The following is a 14761-nucleotide window of genomic DNA, read 5'->3' as shown; positions in this document are numbered from 1 at the left end:
AACCTCTACCTTTCCCTGCCAACCTAGCAAACAGACAGGAGACACAAAGAAGAAAGAAAAAGAACCGGGGACACACGCGACCTCCTCCCTCTTGGGTCCCATCCTCCAGACACCAGCCGGGAGGAAGAGGAGGGAGAAGCACACCTTCCCTCTTCCTCTTCGTCCATCCCAACTCGGTGACCCAGCGGATGCCAGAAGCCCCCAGAGGCCGAGGGAGAAGAGGTAAGGTTGGAAGAAGCAGAAGAGAGAGAGAGAGGGAGAGAGCGAGCAAAGAAAATATCCAACAAAACCACGCTAACGCGCCCCCTACCTGGGTGCAACATACTTTGGAAATAGAAGATGACCAGGATAAAGGAGCCCAAGCAAGTGGCCAGCACCATCCGGCAAATTCGATTCATCCTCATCACTTCCAGCAGCGCCGGCTTCATGGCTTTGTCCTGGCTGCGGGGACCGGGCGGTCGGGGAGGCGCGCCCGGGGCGCAGGGAGCCGAGACCCCCGCCGCGCGGACCGGAGCTTGGGAGGTGCAGAGCCGGGTTGGGCGGGCTCGGGGAGATTGCGGGAGGTGGATTGGGAGGGGGGGTTGGGTACCGGATCAAGCTGGCTTCGGAGGTTCTCGGAGCTCACCCCCAGTCCGGGGCCGGTGGGTGGAAGGCGTGAGAGTTGGTCTTGGAAGTGCAGAGAGATGCGCGATCCGGGCGGCCGCGCGCTCCTGCCGGTCGCCGTCGGCTCTCGGCGCCGCTCGGCTCCGCCGCCCTGCTCGGCGGAGCTCCTCGGGCGGCCGCCGCTGCCTCCTCGCGGACTGGCCGGGCGGACGAAGCGCGAGCGAGCGGGGATGGAGCCGCCGCCGCTGGCGTGCGCTGGCCGGCTGTGGCTGTCCTCCGGGCCCGCTCCTCCTCCTCCTCTCCTCTCTCCAAAGGCTACTTCATTGCGCTCCAGTGATCTATATATTCCGGGGTTGGATTTTTTTTTTTTTTTTTTTTTTAACGAAATGCAACTCGTAAGCCCCGGCGAGGGGAGGGCGGAGGGCGGGGCGGGGCCGCGCCGGGGCGGAGCGACGCCTCCCCCCGCCCCTCCCCGGGACATGGTCGCGTCCAGCTGTTTCCCGGGGAGTCCGGAGTGCGCCGCGCGCTCCCGCAGGGTCCCAAAAGCCCTCAGTCGCCGGCCTGGCTCTGCAGCCATCTGGAGAGTGTGTCAACGTTTCCATGACAAAACCCGGAGGGGGGGGGGGATAAAATAAAATACGAATCAAATCGTCTCAGTGCTGCCACCCACCCGGGTCTGGAGACAGACAGACAGAACGAGAGAGAGAGAGAGAGAGAGAGAGAGAGAGAGAGAGAGAGGTGGCTGCGGGGGAGGGGCGTGGATGCAAAATCCCCCCCTTCCTCGTGATGCCCCCCCAAGCCCCTCCCCAGGGAGCGCGTGCTCTTTTTGATTACGGTCAGATCTGGGCAGTTTCGGGTTTTCTTTGTAACGACAGCTCGAGGAGTGTTTTTTGTTTGTTGGGGTTTTTTGGGTTTTTTGTTTTTTGTTTTTTTTTTTGCAGAGGTTAAAGAGGGCTCGCTTCTAGACAAGGTTGGGGAAACCGGCGAGGCTCTCGGGACAGCCGAGCTTTCCCCGGGACTTGGGCAGTCTCTGGCACGCACCCTCACTCACCCCTGTCCCTCAAAGCGAAAGGGATTTGTGGATTTAGAAACCGGTGTCACCAAAGGATAGAGCTTTCTCCACTTTCTCCAAAGCGCCTAAGGATCTTAGCGGAGAGGAAGTGAGAAGACGCCACTTCAGTCATCCAAGTCCGACAAAGTGCTAGGGAAAAAAAAAAAACAAAAAACAAAAACAGTCCAAGTTAGCCTTGGCAGGTAAAGAGAAAGATGGCGTTGCTTTCCTGGGCTGCGTATCTAAAGTGATTGAAACGCTCAGCTCCGCACAGTGAGTAGCTGGGGATCAATAAGGTGTACCCGGGTCAATGATGCGGAGATCGCATGTATCCCACACGAATACAATGCTATTGTAAAGACTAACTTCCGTCCCCTGTCATTAAGTCATGATTGCAGGCCAACTAGCTAGAAAATAAAACGATATACCCCTCACAGCATGGGCATTTGATAAATTCTTACTGGTTCAGAATGTAATGGGCCTTATCCTCCCCCTCGAGTTGACAGAGACACAACGTGCCTTGGGTTACATGCAACAGAAAACGCTTCTGCATTTCCCTTCCCCAAAGTTGGGGCCCCGCCCCCCACCCCCCAGTCCAGCAGTTGTGTGGCAGATAAAAGTCACCAAGTCAGCAGCCTTGCCTGTGATTACAGAGACAATCAATTACCGCACAGGACTTATGCAGCCCGTGTGTACTGTATTAATCTGTCCTCACTTGTGAATGAGAGCTGCTTGCTGAAGTCCGCCAAGTTGACAAGCTCCAGTGCAAGCCTCTCTCCAGTGATTCCCCCACATAGGAGTTTGGGGGTGAAAGCTACATTGGTCTACCACTTCCAAGGCAGGGGGTTCTTTGCAGAGCCATGGCCAGAAGAGGGCTTACAGAAAGCTTTTGCCTAGGACACCAGCATCTTATTTTTTTTTAATATTTTTATTTATTTAAGAGAGCGAGAGAATGGGTGTGCTGGGTGCGCCAGGGCCTCTGGCCACTGCAAACGAACTTCAGATGCATGCACCACCTAGTGCATCTGGTCTACGTGGGTACTGGGGAATTGAACCTGAGGGTCCTCAGGCTTCGCAGGCAAGTGCCTTAGCCGCTAAGCCATCTCTCCAGCCTGCCAGCATCTTATTTATTTAACGCTTGTCTTTACAGACCAGGGAGACCAAGGGATTTAGAGCCACGTTGCTCCGCTGTGCTCTCGCCTCCCGGCGCAGAAGCCACGCTGTAAGCGAATGCAAAGCCTGGACATACTTAAGGCAGTTTGGGGAGTCTCGGGGCCAAGGGAGAAGTCGGAAGTGTGTCTCCTTGGGAGCTGTGAAGGCTGGAGTTGGAGCATTGCTGGAAAAGAACGGCGAGCCTTGACGGGCACCCATGCTCGCCTCTCCCACGATCAGATAAAGGGGGAGGCTCCGCACCTGCAGAGAAGGGAAAGGCTCAGGTGAGAATCGACCTCCTCTGCCAAAAATCTTGGCCCTTTCCTCCTCTGTGTTGTGAACACTAGGTCGGAGCCCCCCTTAGGGCACTGTGCCCAGGAGCCAGGTCTTCTTGGAGAACCAGGTTACCTCTTTCTCCCCCTCCCCCCCCCCTTTCTCTCTCTCTCTCTCTCTCTCTCACACACAGATGTCTATGGGGATTACTGGTATAGGAGAGGTGCTGCCCTCTTGGGCCAAGAAGTTAAGGGTGATCCCATCTGAAGTGCATGGCCACAGCCAGTGGCAATGACCTGTGACCCTGTCGTTCTTGGGGGTAAGGGGAAAGGTTCCATTTCTGTTTCCTTTGTCAGGCCGTAAACTCACCAACTACAAATAAAGTCATCACTTTCTTCCTGTTCCTATCCTAGGTTCCGTTGCCAGTACAGCAAAAAATAAATAAAATAATAAAAGCGGTCTTGTGTTTCCCCAATGTTCCGGAAAGATAGGCAAAGCTGTGCTGCGGTGACAAAGCGGCCCTGAACTAAAGGCTTAAAGAGCTGAGCTCCACCTCCCTCTGCTACATGCCTCCCGTGGGTGCTCAGAAGGGCTGCACTAGGGGTAGGTTTTACAGATGAGGCAAAATAGTGCCTTCTAGAAAAACGTTGGTTGTGCCGGGCATGGTGGCGTATGGCTTTAATCCCAGCACTCGGGAGGCAAAGGTAGGAGGATCACCGTGAGTTGGAGGCCACCCTGAGACTACATAGTGAATTCCAGGTCACCCTGGGTCACAGTGAGACCCTACCTCGCAAAACCAAAAAAAAAAAGAAAGAAAGAAAGAAAAGAAAAGAAAAACGTTGGTAAGGGTGGAAGAAGGGGGATACCGGGAAGTCTTGTCCAAACAATAAGCGACCCAGCCCTTTATGGGCAGGCCATTTCTAGACATCTCTCAGCCAGGACCTGTCGCCTACAGGCTACTCAGCATCACACCAAGGCTGGGAAATGTGTGGGGCAGAGCCTTCCTGGGTACACCTCCAGCTCATCCCTCTAGTCCCATTTTCATTAGTTCTCTGAATTCCCTTTTGCCTGTGAGCTTCTGGAAACCAGTACCATGTTCGTGGTGAGACTGGGCCGGGTCAACTTACTCTTCTAATTGGACAACATGTAAATGAAGCTGGGACCTGCCCGGTTGAAAACCCGGCATAGCACTGGGGGAGATAATGGTGGTGGAGAGACTCTTAGTTATGTGGATGATCTTGTAAAATTTGTAAGAGAGGAAGAAATAAATGCAAAAATTCTAATCCCAGCTCATGTTTGTCATGAGCAGCACAGTGACATATTTACCTGGCTTCTGCAGTCCCCACAAGCTGAGCTCAACCTCAGGATGATAGATTCTGCCCACAGTGCACTGTCCTGTTAAGCTATGGCAGAACTGGCATGACGCCCCTTTCTGACCTTTGCTGGCGAGAGAAATGGGCCCAGGTAACATGTAAGACAGAGAGCCCTTCAGCACCCTTGGGGAAGAACAGGCATGTGCCTTATGCCAACATCCACCAGGGCCCCCCTGCTGGCTCAGCCAAGGACCAGTTCTGCCCATTTACATCTTGGGCACCTCTAACACAAAGTACACTCAGTTAGCCTGAGCACAGTCAATATTTGTGGAGCTGAATTAAAAAAGCATTTGCCTGCAGCATGTGGAGATCTTGGGTACAAATTTTCTACAGGTAGGTAAACCGCAAGTACACAGAAGGGTTACTCATGCCGGGGCTCCAAGCAGGCTCTTCCTTGCCGGCTTTCAGAACCAGATAAGGAAGAGAGAAAAACGGGAAGAAGAAAGGACAGAGAGAGGAGAGAAAGAGGAAAGGGAGAAAAGAGCTGGAGGGAGAGACAGAGAAGAGGAAAAACAAAAAAGGAGAGATGGAGGGAAGGAAGGAGGGTGAAGAGGAATGGAGGGGGAAGAAGAAAGAGAAGACAGTAACGGAGAAAGGAGAAGGTGGGTGCGGGGGGGGGGGAGAGAATTGCCCTTGACTTTCTAACGCTGGCTAGCTTTGCTCCTCCCCCCTGCCTCAGCATGGGCCCCAGAGATTCTTTCCCCTCCCTGACAACCACCAGGTCTGTGGGACCCCCAGACTGCTCTTTTTCCCACAGTGAGTCTTACCTGATGCGCCCACTGGCTGCTAAGCTTAGCCCAGAACTTCAGAAGGTGCCAAGTTCCCATCGAGGCCCTGGTACCCCTGCCCACCCCAAGGCTGCTGCCCCACCCACACCCTATCACAGTGGGAGCCACTGCTCTCTGGGCCCAGCTTTTTGTATTTCCCTTTGCCACAACCCTCCCACTGTGGGACATTCTTGTCCTTTACAGAGGAAGAAACCGAGGCAAAGAAACTTGGTATCATGTCCCAGGAGCACGAAACTAATAGTGGCAGATCCAAGGTCACAAAGCCAGGAGATAACCTCTCTTTGCCTCCTACACAAACCGCCTGCGACTGAGGGCCCAAAGGCAGGTGACGTCACCTGTCTGAGCCCTGTTTGCTCCACCTGACCTCACTGGACCCCAGGTGTGACCGGTACTTGGTAGGGTCCCTTTACTGTGTCGTCACCTCTGCCTCCCCTCGGCAGCGCCCCTGGCTCCCCTAGGATCTGTCGGCCTCAGTCCCCTGCCTGTCCCTTGTTGCTGCTATAGCACAGCAGTGGCATCTCGGAAGCACACTTTGCCATCGTCCCGGGATAATTTATTGGAAGACTCATTTGTTCTCCACTTCCCTTCTGATCCAAGCAGACATTGTGTTGAGCTTGCCTAAGGGATTCCATAAAGACTTCCTGGGGGAAAGCCCTTCAAACTTAGAAGAGATCATGGCCAGAGAGAGAAAACGGGGTTTGGAGAGATTTGCACAGGGAGGTGTGGGCATTGTCCCCAGCATTTGCCCTAGGAGACAGCTGCTGCTCCCTAGGCTCCAGGGGAGGCTGAGACCCGGCCCAGTGGGTCCAGTTTCACCGGGGATCCCCACGCCCTAAGCATGATTCAGAAGTTGCAGGACCAACTCAGGAGCTTCAAAGACAGACCCAAGCAGGTGCCTCAGGGATGGCCACGGTGACCAGTGCCTGAGCAGGAGGACCCTGTGCCACTTGGTGCCAAACTAAGACACTAAGAATCAGCCAGATATGATGGCACATGCTTGTAACCCCAGCACTCTGGTGGATGAGGCAGGAGGGCTGCTGTATGTTCAAGGCCAGTCTGTACTGCATAGTAAAAATAGAAAGAAAGAAACTAGAGGTAGGAAGATCGCTGAGTTTGGGGCCACCCTGAGATGACATAGTGAATTCCAGCTCAGCCTGACCTCAAGTGACACCCTACCTCAAAGAAAGAAAGGAAGAAAGAAAGAGAGAGAGAGAGAGAGAAAGAAAGGAAAGAAGGAAGGAAGGAAAGAAGGAGAGAGAGAGAGAGAGAAAGAGAGAGAGGGGAAGGAAGAAAGAGAGGAAGAAAGAGAAGCAGAGAGTAGGGAAAGGAAAAAAACAACAAGAAGCCTAAAGAGATGGCTGAGTGGTTATGTGCCTTTCCTGCTCAAGCATGAGGGTCTGAGGGGGCCTGAGATTGCCCAAGTTCAAATCTTCAGAGCCCTGCAAGCTCTGAAATCAGTAAAAAGGCAACTCAACTCAATAAATAAACAAAATCCACAAACAAACAAGACCAGACAAAAAAGTAATGGAGAAGGACAGCACTGCCACAGGCCACCACAGTCAAGAGCCCCCACTGCAGGTGAGGGTTTGGGATACCACACAGGGCACATACGGGGGCTTTACCACACACACATACACCACTCCCCCCCCCACACGATATATGTGTGTGTGTGTATATATATATATTTGTTTGTTTATTTTTATTTATTTATTTGAGAGCAACAGACAAAGAAAGGCAGAGAGAGAGAGAGAATGGGCACGCCAGGGCCTCCAGCTGCTGCAAACGAACTCCAGATGTGTGTGCCCCCTTGTGAATCTGGCTAACATGGGTCCTGGGGAATCGAGCCTTGAACCAGGGTCCTTAGGCTTCACAGGCAAGTGCTTAACCACTAAGCCATCTCTCCAGCAGACATGATAGTTTTTTTAAAAGAAGGAGAACCACTGTGAGTTCAAGGCCAACTTGGGACTACAAAGTGAGGTTTATGTCAGCCTGGGCTAGAGTGAGACCCTACCTCAAAATAACTAACTGATGAGAAAGGGCCTGGAGAGATGGCTTGACAGTTATGGTGCTTGCCTGCAAGCCAAAGGACCTCAGCTCAATTTCCCAGGACCCAAGTAAACCAGATGCACAAGGTAGCACACGTGTCTGGAGTTTGTTTGCAATGGCTGTAGGCCCTAGCATGCCCATGCTCTCTCGTCTCTTTCTCTCTCTCAAATAAATAAATCAAAATATTTTTTTAAAAAGTAAGAAAGATGAGCCGGGCGTGGTGGCGCACGCCTTTAATCCCAGCACTTGGGAGGCAGAGGTAGGAGGATTGCCATGAGTTCAAGGCCACCCTGAGATGACAGAGTTAATTCCAGGTCATCCTGGACCAGAGTGAGACCCTACCTTGAAAAAAAACAAAAAATAAAAAATAAAAAAATAAGAAAGATGGACTGGAGGAATGGCTTAGCAGTTAAGGCACTTGCCTCCAAAGCCTAAGGACCCACACTCAACTCTCCAGATCCTGCATAAGCCAGACGCACATGCCCACTAGGTGGCACAAGCGTCTGGATTTCAGTTGCACAGGCTGAGGCCCTGGTATACCAATTCTCTCTCTGTCTCTCTAAAATTAATAATAATAATAATAATAATAATAATAAATAAGAAAGAAATGCAAGACCCTAGGAAACTTTGAGCACTGGAAACCTTAAAAATTCCCACTCCCATATGTAATTCCAAATAATAATATATAGCAAAAAACAAAGTTCAGCTGTTTTTTTTTAATGCTCTTGTTCCTACAAGTCTATTTACTCTACATACGGAGTCTGCTAAGTGTTGGAAATGGTATGCAAAGCTCTATCGCCACACTCTAGACACAGACGCATAGTACTTACATCATCCAGAAAGTTCCTTCTTGATGCTTTGTAGTTGAGCCCTAACCTAGACAGGAGCCCCAGACAGCCATTGCTCCTTCCTGCTCTCCCTGGAATTTTGTCTTCTTTATAATCTCATGGAAGCAGAATCACCCTGTATGGAGCCTACCATGTCTGACTTCTCAGACTTGGCCAGATTATTTTGAATATTTTGAAATTCATTCATCTTGCATACATGAATAGTTAATTCCTTCCACTGTCGAGCAGCACTTTACAGCACGTGTTTACCTCTGTGCAGCAGAGCCACGAAGCAGGTTACATCCACTGCCACTGATTCTGACAGCAATCACACAAGGACAGAATGTGGGCGCTTACACAACACAGCCTTGCAAATATCAGAGGACTGACTTATAGTTACACAGGTGTTAAGTGCTACAGTTGGGATTTGAACCAAGGATAACTGGTGTCATGACCCCATGCTTCCGAGCAGACCAGCCGTGTTTATGTGTCTCCAGTCTATGAGTGAGCAGAGTCTCCACACTCTTTAGAGGGATCAAGTGTCATCAAGATCAACGCTTGTAGCAGCTGGGGGCAGAGGTCAGAGACATCCGGGGAGGAGAGGGACAGGGCTTCTGCAGTCATCCGACTCTCACCTTTGCACTTCCAGCCTTGCTGGCTTTGAGGAGTGTCCAGCCTGCAGCTCAAACCTCCAGAAGGAAGGCTTCTGCCTGACATCCCTCCCTCTCTGCAAATAGCTGTTTAGAAGGGAGAATGGGATGAACCCTTGGTACGTGGTGGTCGCACACAATTCCACCTTTGTTTTCCCTTGCACTGGGGTGGAGTGAACAAGAGAGCCTCTCTGAGTGGTTTATGATCCTGTCTCTAGATGAAAGGACTCTCATAAACCTACTGGCCCCCGAGCATTGTGAAGTGGCAGGAAGTCCAAAAAGAGGAATCATGCAAGCATTCGGTGTGAGAGATATTTTCCCCTTCAAGACAAGACCCTTGTGCTTCTGTGGGCAGCCTGAGAAATGGTTGTTCAATATTTGCCCCTAAAATGTAAACCTCTTAGATGCCCAAGGAAAACCAATAACATGAAAGAGCAAATCCAAGTGTGAAAAATAAAAAAAAACAAAAAACCTTTGAAAAACAAAAGGATAGAGGGTTGAACTTCTTTGCCACATATACAATGCTGACACAAACTGCTAAGCTGACCTCATTGAGAACCCAGTGACACATGCACCAAGGACATGAGCAAGACTTTTCCTGCACATAGAAAGGAAATACAGGCTGGAGAGATGGATATGCAGTTAAGGCACTTGTCTGTGAAGCGTAAAGGCACTTGCCTGCAAAGCCTGAAGACCCTGGTTCAATTCCTAGTGACCACATAAGCCAGATGCACAAGGTGGCTCATGTACCAGGAGTTCACTTGCAGTAGCTGGAGGCCCTGGTGTGCCCATTCTCTCTCTCTCTATCTGCCTCTTGCTCTTGTTTGCTCGCGCTCTCTCTCTCTCTCTCTCTCTCAAATAAATAAATAAATACAAAAAGGAAATACAACTAGATAATAAAATGTGGAAAAACTTTAAAGCTCAATGGTGGTGGAGGCAAACCAAAGCAGTAAGACACCATTTTAGCCTATTAAAGTAGCAAAGATTTTTGTCAAATAATGTATTTCCCTTTGTGTTGGAAAGTATGGAATGAAAAGACATTCATGTGCTGCTGGGAGAAGCAATGGGAAAGACCTTGTGAAGTTGTATGGGAAACCCCTTCTCCCAGAGTTACCTGCGTCTTCTGGATGTTTCCAGGTTCTTCAAAGAACTGAAGAAAGACACACAGTGAAGTAGATATGCAGAAAGACACTTTATTAAAAGCAAAGTACCCTGTCAAAGGGGGAGCAGACCATTGGGGTGGAAAGTGTGCAAGACCACTAGGGAATGGTCTGGGGCTTCTCCTTAGAGGTTCATTACGAGTGGGGGATGGGATGACAAGGGTCTTATGGTCTGATTGAGAGGTTTCAGTTATATTTTTTTCTACATGCATGTTCCTTCCCATGGTGTATAAGATGGTAAGCAGGGGCTTCTCCATAAAAGTTCTCTTAAAATTAAGACACAGTTAATCTTACTGTGCACCCAAAACCAGGCTGGGTGCCCCCCCTGCTGTTCGATCCAGGTCTAAAAATACACTCCAATGGGTCCTGATTACAAAGAACAGTCACTAAGGGAAGGAGAAAACCAGTTCACTGTGTGGTTCAGTACAGGTGAGGGCCCAGGTTCCAAGCAGGTTACTAGGTGCATTGTTTAGGAGAAGTGGAGTGTTTAGTACTCAAGCCAAGCAATGTCCCTGGTGGCTCGACTTCTCCCTGTGCTTGCCTGCATCAGGGCAGGGGCACCACACTATGGTTTCTGGAAAAGTAGACATTGCCATCAAGCAGACCTGAATTTGCCTTTGGGGAGTTAGTCCCACAACATCATTAAGCTTCTGTTTCCATACCTGTAAGATGGGAACAATAAGAATTATTTTCAGAATCGTCATGAGGACTGTGCAAAGCTATGTCAAACCAATCAAGGCACACCCCGCGCTCTGGTGGCTGAGGCAGGGCCTGAGGTAGAAGCAGGACAACAGAAGTCCCATCGAGTCTGGCTCACTGTATATGCTATGCTCACCAAACTGCCCGGTAAGCACTTCTCTTAATGTTCACACCCATATGTTAATGCTACTTTCACTTTTGGTTAGAGGAGCTTCTCTTTTCAGATGGCGGTGACCTTGGGATGACTTAAAAGGCACCATGGTGCTGAGAAGAAGTGACAGAGGAGTGCTCAGCACTGAAACATCTCTATCCCACCTTCCAAGAATCAGGGTCCATTGCAGAAGAGGTGGCGGGAAGAATATAAGAGCCAAAGGACAGGTAGGACTGCTTACGATGCACTCTTTCAGACACAAAATGGCCTAGATATTACATGACCTCGCAGTGCCCAGCACCACCTACACAAGACCCTCATAATTGGAGGAAAAGATGATGACATCAAACTAAAAGAGAGACTAATTGAGATGGTGTTGCAGTCCGCTTCGCATTGCTGGTAGAAATCACCCAACCAAGAGTAGCTTCTGGGAAAAAGAGATTTATTTTGGCTTACAGGCTCGAGGGGAAGCTCCACGATGGCAGGGGGAAACAATGGCATGAGCAGAGGGTGGACATCACCCTCTGGCCAACGTAAAGTGGACCACAGCAACAGGAGGGTGTCCCAAACACTGGCATGGGGAAACTGGCTATAAAGCCCATAAGCCCGCCCCCAACAATACACTCCCTCCAGGAGGCATTAATTCCCAAATCTCCATCAGCTGAGAACCTAGCATTCAGAACACCTAAGTTTATGGGGGACACCTGAATCAAACCACCACAGATGGGGAGGAGATATGATGGAGAGTGGTGTTGCGAAGGGGAAAGTAAAGGGGGAAATTATCATGGCTTATTGTCTATAATTATGAAAGTTGTCAATAATAAAAAAATGTTTAAAAAATAAAAAAGTTCCATTGAGTAACAGGCTGGTGGCAGCAGCGGTGGGTGGCCTTGCTGGACTGTGCGCTGTGATTTGAGCTACCTCACATCTCCTTTCTCCTGGCGATATGTGGGCTATTTCCCAGTCCTCCTTGCATTTCTTGAAGTTCTCCATTATCATTTTACACACATATACACTGACACAAATAAACAAAAATCCAAACTTCTTTGCCTACATCACAGTTCTTGCTGCACCCAGCCAATAGCCTGGAGTTTAATTGATGATGGGTCTGGGTGGAGAGGGAGACCTTCCAGGCAGATCATCAGTTTTGAAGGAGATTTGGCAACTTTCTCCTCCTTATTTATTTATTTATTTGAGACAGAGAGAGGGGAAGAGAGAGAGAGAGAATGAGAATGGGTGCACTAGGGCTTCCAGCAACTCCAAACAAACTCCAGATGCAGGCACCACCATGTGCATGTGGCTTATGTCGGTCCTGGAGAATCAAACCGGGGTCCTTAGGCTTCGCAGGCATGCGCCTTCACCACTAAGCCATCTCTCCAGCCCAACTTTCTCCTCTTTTATCACCTCTTCCTCCCAGGTGGTACTCCAAAACAGAATGTCGGAGGCCACTCAAGGCTGAGCGTAACTCTACCATCTAAACACCTTTTTTGTTTCCTTTTTCCTGTGTGCTATGACCAGCAAGCCCAAAACGGAGAGGGCTTGAGCTAAGAGGGGCAGCAGGAGGCAAGCCAGGCTCATGTCTCCATACCATTGCCTCTTAGCATTGTTGCACCATGGACTGACCTATATACCACACAATCCAGACAGTGACACCCTAACCATCAATGTGACTGTGCATGGAAATAAGGCCTCTGATGGTTAATCTTCTCTGTCAACTTCACTAGAATTAGAATCACCAAGGCAACACACCTCTGGGCCTCTATGAGGTGTTTCCTGAAAGGTTTAATAGAGGAGAGAAAGACCCACCCTGAGGGCTAGAGGGATGCCTTAGTAGTTAAGGCATTTGCTTGTCAAGGCAAAAGGACCCAGGTTCGATTCCCCAGGACCCACGTTAGCCAGATGCACAAGGGGGCGCACGCGTCTGGAGTTTGTTTGCAGATGGGCTCTAATCCAACATTATTGATGTCCTTATAGGAGAAGAGAAAGAGAAACACTTCTCTCTGCTCATGCACAGAGGAAAGGCTGCATGAGAACACCGAGTGAGTCCCTTACAAGCCTCACCAGAAACCAACTCTCCCTGATACCCAGTCTTGGACTTCTAGCTTGCAGAAGCCTGAAAAAATAAATGTGTGATGCTTGAGCTGCTCACTTGCTGGTGTTTTGTTATGGGAGCCTGAGGAAACTCGCACAGTGACTTCGGGCCAATCACTTTATGCAGGACATTTGCCACATTGCACGCTCCCCAGCAGCATCCTCCAGCATCCTACATGGTGAGTCCTTCACCCAGTGTAGAAAAGCCAGCCTTGGTTTCCCAGCATCCCTTGCAGCTAGGGAACACACAGGAGCTGGTTCTGCCGATGGCAGAGAAGTCTGGCTCTGGGAGCAGCAGCAAAGAATTTGCTTGGTTATTGGAAAATGTGACAGATTGGCGTTAAGGATATAATAACTCCAACAGACAGCCTTCTAAATGTGGACACTATGAGGGTGTGTAGAGACGGTACGGTTGGTCCCTCAGAATGCTATTTCTTTAAGACAATTTTAAAGCAGGTTGGACGGTGCATAGTGGTAATAACCTTGGAATACAGACTTACTCTGTGGGTTCTTGTTGTTACACTTCAAGGTGTTAAGTGATCTCTTTATGATAATGACTAACCTAGGCTCTGAAAATGAAATTAAGAATGCTGATCAGCCACACAGGAAGAGCAAGGGCTAATTGCACACAGCAGGGTGTGCGCTTCCCGCACAGTCCTGCTCATCTGAGAGCTGCATGCCTCAGAGTGCCCGGTATGAGAGCCAGAGTTCTGATCCCACCTGCCACCAGGAGACCAGGTGTGTTGAAACCAGCCACGCCCCCTCCCCTGGGTCTTAGGGGTTATGTGAGATAAAGCTTGAGATAGGGACAGGGATAGACAGAACTGATTAGGTCTCCTGTGTGAAAGGGTAAGACGTTGTAATTCTCCCCAGGAACATTCCAGAAGGGAAAGGACTCACGGGGTCTCTCTGGTTTTAATTGTAAGGTCAGTGCTATGTGGATTAGCAGATAAATTGTGTTCAAAGTGTTGAACTTCTACAAAGCCAATCAAATTATCACCCACAGATAAGTGACTCCCGACCCACAAGTACATTAGTCAAGAACACTGGGGCCCAGATGGCCACCTCCAATGTCATGGACAAAAGGGCATTTTCATGGTTCCTGTCATTTGCGATCCTCGGAGGCAGGGCTGGAGTCAGACCTGACTGGATTCAGGTTTCAAACTATGTTGGGGACAGGGTCTCTGTGAGTCCTCTGCTGTGTTGTTTTCCTTCACTCTCGATGCCAGCACCTGCTCCCGGCTTCCTTTCCTGGGCTGGCCATCGCTGTGGAACATCCATCCTCCCTCCTGACAGCTCAGAAAGAACCTTCCGCTGCATTGGCCCAGCTGTGAGCAGTAAGACCTCCCCTCCCCTTTCACTGTGGCTAGAGACAATGATATTCTCATTGGCCAGTGCTACTGGGCTGGTTAATCTTGATTTCCAACTTAATTGGATCTGGAATGAACTAAGAAATATGCCTCTAGGTCAGTCAGTGAGGGCATATTCGGGGAAGACCTTTCCCCAGAATAGTGGGGGAAGGGCACCTTCCAGCAGGAGCCCAGATAAGGAGGTCGGAGGGAACAGCAGAGCTGCCGGCCTGCTTTCACACTTTGCTGGGGAGAGTGCCTATTACTGTTGCTGTCCTCCTCGGCTAACGGTACACCCCTGCCTCTCAACGTGGGCTGAGAACCAGCAGCCCTCCAGGATCTTCCAGATCTTCAGTGCCACACTGGGGCTGCTGAGGCACCCAGCTTCATGGGCAAAACAGCTATCGGGTTCTCAGACTCTCCAGTGTGCAGATGTCAAACTAGCCAGCCCGCATTATGTCGATCATTCGGCTGTACTTTCTGTCGGTTCTGGTCCTCTAGCAAACCCTGCTTGCTGGGGAGAGGGCTCAGTGCACGCAGCGTTTGAC

General features: G+C 50.1%; 1 protein-coding gene across 2 annotated transcripts in view; it reads right to left on the bottom strand.

The window, feature by feature from the left end:
* The window catches only part of Chst11 (carbohydrate sulfotransferase 11), a 272450-nt gene extending 271749 nt beyond the window's left edge, over window positions 1-701 (bottom strand). Inside the window, exon 1 of one of the 2 annotated variants that reach the window (XM_004650232.3) lies at window positions 311-701. In XM_004650232.3, coding sequence (XP_004650289.1) covers window positions 311-428 — 118 coding nt within the window. In that variant the 5' untranslated portion in view covers window positions 429-701. The remainder of the gene's footprint in view (window positions 1-310) is intronic. The other variant, XM_004650233.3, reaches the window with a different exon arrangement.
* Between the last annotated feature and the right edge of the window lie 14060 nt (window positions 702-14761).

This window comes from Jaculus jaculus, chromosome 6, assembly GCF_020740685.1.
Source record: "Jaculus jaculus isolate mJacJac1 chromosome 6, mJacJac1.mat.Y.cur, whole genome shotgun sequence".
NCBI classification, from domain to species: Eukaryota; Metazoa; Chordata; class Mammalia; order Rodentia; family Dipodidae; genus Jaculus; species Jaculus jaculus.
The sequence above is the reverse complement of the archived record's forward strand: the minus strand, read 5'-3'. Positions and strand labels throughout refer to the sequence as shown.